At 31.6% G+C, this 7,066-nt stretch overlaps 1 protein-coding gene and 1 pseudogene across 1 annotated transcript; one reads left to right on the forward strand and one right to left on the reverse strand.

The window, feature by feature from the left end:
* On the forward strand, positions 226-4,834 carry LOC104706765 (protein DOWNY MILDEW RESISTANCE 6). The gene is made up of 4 exons (XM_010422976.2): positions 226-546; positions 718-965; positions 3,746-4,070; positions 4,433-4,834. The coding sequence occupies exons 1-4, from the start codon at positions 349-351 to the stop codon at positions 4,688-4,690; spliced, it is 1,029 nt and encodes a 342-aa protein (XP_010421278.1). The 5' UTR covers positions 226-348; the 3' UTR covers positions 4,691-4,834.
* The window catches only part of LOC104706768, a 4,659-nt pseudogene continuing 3,704 nt past the window's right edge, over positions 6,112-7,066 (reverse strand).

Here is a 7,066-nt window from a genome sequence, read left to right on the forward strand (position 1 = left end):
TTTAGTGTTCAATCGGAGGTTGCTCTTACAAGAGGAGTTGTACTACAAGAAAAAAGTATTCAGGCATACAAAATTTCGATCACAAATCTTATGATTGAAAACAGTTGTCCTTTTCGAAAATTCCTCAAACACCACTCTCAATATTTATATTCGGTGGATTAATAATTAGTAAACTCGAGTAATATATACACATTTGCAAACAAATTTTTTAAAGTAGGACCGAGTATACTGCATTGTTTATATTTATATGATCGGTGCACAACTGCACATCGTATACGCACACTCAAAGTCAAGTCTTCATTTATCTCTTATACCCTTTTTGCTTCTTCTTCAATTTTCTGACATCAGATGGCGGCAAAGCTGATATCCACCGGTCTCCGTCACACTACTTTGCCGGAAAACTATGTCCGGCCACTCTCCGACCGTCCACGTCTCTCTGAAGTATCTCAACTAGAAGATTTCCCTCTCATCGATCTCTCTTCCTCAGATCGATCTCTTCTCATCCAACAACTCCACCAAGCTTGCGCCCGGTTTGGTTTCTTCCAGGTACACCTACTTATTAGTAGGATCGCTTATAAGCTTTTTCCATCCATTAAAGAATATTCAAATTATCAAGAAACAATTTTGTTTTCTTGTCATTTGGAACTTATATCCAAAAACTTTATAGTTATTTTCTTTTTTCACGGCTAATATTTGGATGGATATATTTATATATAGATTATAAATCACGGAATTAACAAACAACTAATAGATGCAATGGTGAGTGTTGCGCATGAGTTCTTTAGCATGACTATGGAAGAAAAAATGAAGCTATATTCAGACGATCCAACGAGGACAACAAGATTATCGACGAGCTTCAATGTCAAGAAAGAAGAAGTTAACAATTGGAGAGACTATCTTAGACTCCATTGCTATCCTATCCACAAGTACGTCAATGAGTGGCCTTCAAACCCTCCGTCATTCAAGTAAGCACTTCAAACTTACTTTGCATTCTCTTTCTCAAATATTTTTAGTAACTATTCTATTGATTTTATTATGGTATACTAATATTGTATGTCATGTTTTTTTTAATGGTAATTTTTGATGTGTCAGAATTGCCAAAAATAGGCATATTATTAGCTATTTTTGAACTATCTTTATCTGAATAGATTTAGATTCTATCGTGTGCACTATATATAATTACATTTATACCATAAATTATTAGTGAACCAAATGCTTCGGAAGCGTCTAGGCTAGATATAAAATAAGAATATAAGGTGAGGTGTATAGCTTCTAAACATTTTCTATGCGCAATGATTCATCAAAAAACAGAACAAAACAAAACTAGAGCAAACCCCTTCCCTTTAGATGTATCTGCAGCAGAAAAAAACTCAAATGTCTAATACATTATAAAACATTCAAACACGACGTTAGCACCAGAATATTATACTTTTATGAACAACAAGTTTTACTTTAAGAAAAAAAAAAAAACAAATAAGTATAATGCGAATTTGAATCCAAACACGTTATTAGTACAAATAATTAGACTCTTTGTCGTGGCTTGTTTTTCTTTCTTTTTTTAATAACAAGAATGGCATATTCTTATGAATCTATTTCGTTCAAAATAGCAAAATGTAATTTTAAAATACACAGAAGTCGATTCAGATTTGGATTACATGAAAATTCGCCTAATTCGGGTAAACTATTTTTGTTTTTTGTTTTCTTGAAACCGACTCTTTAGATTTTTTATTTTATTTTTTATGGTAAAAGATAAATAACTCGTGGTCCCATTTGTTGGTTCATGCTTTTCCGATTTGGTTCACCATGTGATCACATGGTTGCTAAGATTTATGAAATCTTTACATGCATATATACACTATGCACATACACTACATATGTACTTGTAGTTGTTGGTCGGCCTTATTATAATAATTGGGAATGAGATGTGTTCACAAAAATTTAAACTGTGTGTCGTGTGAATTACTTCAACCGACTTGTTCGGTAGACCATAGAATAGAACTGATTATGAACAGCAACGTGTGTGTGCTACGTAGTAGTACATGTATTTATTAGATAAGTTAAGAATTGAAATATAAGATTCGATAATTAAAGATGTGTTTGGTGGAAATAGACAAGTAGAGATATTGAAGCACAACCACACGATCAAAAACATCCAAACTCTTTCAAACTGAGTCATTCCGATTTCTGACAAATCTCCATCTGAATTGGTACAAAAAGTTAAGAGTCAACACCGGCCAAGACCCGGCATCAAAAGTGCTTGTAATATTTTAATTCAAAGGTTAGTTAGCTAAATGACAATTAACATAAATTAGGATATCAATAATGATGTGACAACAATTTATTATAAATGATTTTTTTGTGTGTCTCTGACTAATGACTACTACGAATATTTAGACATCTAATCTAATTAGTAATTACTTTATTTTTGTCGTTTCATTGTCAGCACACCTCATCATTTTCTCATGTAATATAGTATTATCATATTATGTAACAATGTTGATATGTATATTTAAACCTATACGTTATTTGCATAAGCTAAAAGTTCCAATTTAATAAACATCCATATAAAATAGGGAATGATATACATTATAGTGATAACTGATAAACTTAAGTTTTCCATCATATTTTTAGAAGGTGGACATGGTTAAAAATGACGACGCGAAAAAAAAAAATACTATAAAAGTAAAATAAAATATAGATAAATATGTGGTTGTGAGTTGTGACTTACGGGGATGAGTTGCGACTTACGGGACGAGACGTCACTGTTAACCGCGTTGGCGTCAGCGTCGTGATATCATGCCAATCTGTTTTAATCGGTTCTATTGTCATTTTCATTGACTTGGTCTTTTTAAGTATCTTTCGTAATTTTTTTTGTGACAATTCCTCGGGTTTGTTCGAACTTAGAAGCTACAACGTGAGTTACGTGTTCCACTATTCATTTTAAAACTGGTAGTGTTAATAATACTACAGATCTGTCCAGGTATATGAGGATTGAGGGCCCTTAAATAATAAAAAAGATACTACAAATATTAAAATTATTGAAATAAGCTTTTATTAAATAAAACGAATATAAAAGGCTAATATCAATTTTTTAAAAAATTATGAATTTTTTCTTTTATTATTAATAATATATGTAAATGAATATTAAGTGCCAATAGCTTAACAGGTAAAGATTCTCAGATAAAACCTAGAGCTCATGTTGGAACCATATAAAATGTTACTATGATCTTTGGCACGAAGAGATATACCGTTCTAGATCCAAATATTTTGAGTAATTCAGAAAAAAAATAATCTGTAAACAAATAATTAAACTGTTAAATTGTTGCTTCATATAATTCAAACTTTTTTTTTCTAACAAAATCAGCGAAAGTTTGTAATTTTTTAGAAAATTAATTAAAGTCATATATTTAATTCACTATAATTAAGTAAAGTTCATGATATTTTTCACCACTTTTGATAAGTTTATTTTTTAAAATAGAAATGTAAACTAAAATAAACTGTGGAAAAATAGAATTGTGAGTAAAAGTATAATAGACTAAATAAAAATAGTATAATAAAATTGTTAGCTTTAAGAACTTTAAAATAAAACTAGACCCCTTAACGGCTGGTTCTAATCAATCACCCTGTTAATATGTCATAGAAAACGGCGCACTAAACTAAAAGCCATTTGGTAGGTATCTTTCTTATTTATGACAAGTTAAAAATCTTTGAGTAACTAAAATAATTGTGTATTGTGTTGTTGCAGGGAAATAGTGAGTCAATACAGTAGAGAAGTAAGAGAAGTGGGATTTAAAATAGAGGAATTAATATCAGAGAGCTTAGGTTTAGAAAAAGATTACATGAAGAACGTGCTTGGTGAGCAAGGTCAACACATGGCAGTTAACTATTATCCTCCATGTCCTGAGCCTGAGCTCACTTATGGTTTACCTGCTCACACTGACCCAAACGCACTCACCATCCTTCTCCAAGACACAACCGTTTGCGGTCTCCAGATCTTGATCGACGGTCAATGGTTCGCCGTTAACCCACATCCTGATGCTTTTGTCATCAACATTGGTGACCAATTACAGGTACTTGTTAAATTATTAAAGAGTTTAAACAGAAAAGTAGGTATCATCACTCATTATTAAAGGAGTGGTGGGCGGTGGGCTAGTGATTTAACATTTATAGTTGGTTCTACCGTATCAATCGTTTAGTTCCGACCTGATAAACATATAAAGGATTCGGTTTCAACTACAAAATAATGAAAAAAAAAAATTACTAATCATAAATGGGACATTAAAAACCACTATCATGTATTAATTATTGGGACATTTCAATACATACTTAATTAATTAACATTGATTTAAAGTGTATGTTACTTTTTTTTTGTCACAAGATATCTCTAATGTTTTGTCTAATACTAAAATCTGAACTAAATGTGTGTTTTCAGGCATTGAGTAACGGAGTATACAAAAGTGTTTGGCATCGAGCTGTAACAAACACCGAAAACCCAAGGCTATCTGTCGCCTCGTTTCTGTGCCCAGCTGACTGTGCTGTCATGAGCCCGGCCAAACCTTTGTGGGAAGACGAGAACGACGAAGCGAAGCCAGTCTACAGAGACTTCACTTACGCAGAGTACTACAAGAAGTTTTGGAGTAGGAATCTGGACCAAGAACATTGCCTCGAGAACTTTCGGAACAACGACTAAGATACTATTATTATACATATATGTCTCTCGCCTTTGTGTTTGTCTAGTAGGCATATATATTACAAATCTATGTAGCAGCACTGATGTTCGATTGTACACTCCCACATATATTTTGTTTAAGATAATAAAAACAATAATTTATCAGTTCCAAACTTCTAGTCTAGCAAGACTTAAACATATTACATGCCCCTGGGCAAAAACTTACTGATTTTTTTTGGGTCTTTTTGGTTTATATAATTTTGTTTGTGCCCCTTTCTAGTTTATAAATTTTTTTTTGTGCCTCTTTCTAGCTTACAAATTTTTTTTTTGTGTCTCTTTCTAGCTTACAAATTTTTTTTTGTGTCCTTTTAACTTACAAATTTTTTTTTGTGCCTCTTTAACTTATAAATTTTTTCTTGTACCCCCTTTCTTATACATATATGAGCCTCTTTAATTTATGTACCCGGAACAATCACATTGCCCGCCCTCCTAGTTAAGCTGACACTGACTGGTAAAAGTCTTCGTAATAACTTTAGAGAACGTTTTGTTCTTCGATGGCAATAATATATTCTAAAACATCTTGGTTAGAGACTAGACTACTTTAAGGCCCAACAAAATATTATGGTCCAAAATATGCCTGTTTATTTATATTGGCCGACATCCGCCTCTACCGTGGCCCGTGTGGGTCAACTGTGAAGAATGGGTTGGTGATTTTCAATCTAATATTTAAAATGATTTTAGTTTTCATAAGATTTAAAATAATTTTGATAATTTTAAAGAAATTGATATAATTTGTTATAAAATTCTTTCAAATGCCAACTAAAACCATAAGATTTGGATTTTTGTATTTTTAACTAAAAAAGTTCTCTCAAATCCTCCAAAATCGCTAAAAATTATTAAAATCCAAATCCAAAAATTATTTTGAATAATAGTGGATTTTAAGATAGTTTTTTAAATCATTAATTCAATAAAGCAGATTTCTGAGACTTTTTAAAATCCATAGTTGAATAACATATGATTTGTAAATTTTACACAAATCACTTAAAATGTTAAGTTGAATACACCTCCCCAAATCTTGTTAATAACAAAATAGTTTTTTTCTAGGTTAATCATAAAATCACCATAAATAATTGAATGGAATATGAAAAGAAAACTTATTTTGAAATTTCTGGATCATTCAATAATAATAAAAACACACAATTATCGTTCGTTCATTCATTAAGTTTCTCCTCTTTTTCTCCCAGAGTTGAAAGACTTTCTTCTCAACTTGCCCTTGTCCCATATTATATCATTTTTATATATGTATAGAGTCCATGATAACGGCTACAAAACTTCTATCAATCACGAGAGAAACAAAACTGACTCGCAGAAATAAAAATATATATTCGATAAGATAACTCTCGGAAACGCAAGAATTATACTTTAAGTCTCTCATACCACGCCAAAATGAATGACGATATATCTTTATTCATGGAAAGAACGAACTTTATGTACACGAGTGATCTCAAAATAACCTTTATATGAATAAATTAGAAAACGTAAAAAAAAAAATATAGTTTGTATATCTTAATATTAACCTACTTATATCGTATAAGTTTACCAAGAACTAGATTAAAGAATCAGTTACTTTTCATCATTAAGTTTTCTTCCTCAGAATGAGCTTAAATCATTTGTAATGTAGACCACCAACTCTTGACACTCTGAAACAGATCCATCGGCATTGGCTTTTCGGATCTTTGAAGAAAATGCTTGAACCATTTGGCTGAATTTTTAGCATGTCGTTTTAGACCATCTGAGTAGTCAACGTAGTACAGACCGAACCTCACTGCATATCCATGTTCCCATTCGAAATTATCCAACAACGACCATGCAAAATAGCCTCTCACGTCACACCCATCCTCGCTGCATATTTGTATACATTACATTAATTATATAATTCCAGGACTCTACTAATTAACTATATACAGATATACTAATCAGTATTTATTCATAGATAGTGAAATTTTCTTACGTGATAGCTTTCTGGAGTTCTTGGAGATGTTCTTGGTGGTAGTTTATTCTCTTTGTATCTTCTAGTATCTCTTCACGTGTCACTGTTCCGTCTTCGTAGTCATCGAAACCTATATATTTTCATGTGGTTACTACTGATATTAAACACAGAGAAATAGATATGGAGACTATATTGATCATGTTTCTAACGTTCTTACCGTTTTCAGTTATGTAAATAGTTGGATTGTTGTATGTATTTTTGATATGATTAAGAATCTTTCGAAACCCTTCCGGATATGACCAGAGAATTTTGGACCCATCCTGAATTTAAGGAAAAAGAAACAGAAAGAATGGTAAGAATTATGTATTGCTAAACATACTAAAACTCATTATAAAGTTGGAAGAATA

The sequence above is a fragment of the Camelina sativa genome, chromosome 8 (genome assembly GCF_000633955.1).
Source record: "Camelina sativa cultivar DH55 chromosome 8, Cs, whole genome shotgun sequence".
Lineage (NCBI taxonomy): Eukaryota > Viridiplantae > Streptophyta > Magnoliopsida > Brassicales > Brassicaceae > Camelina > Camelina sativa.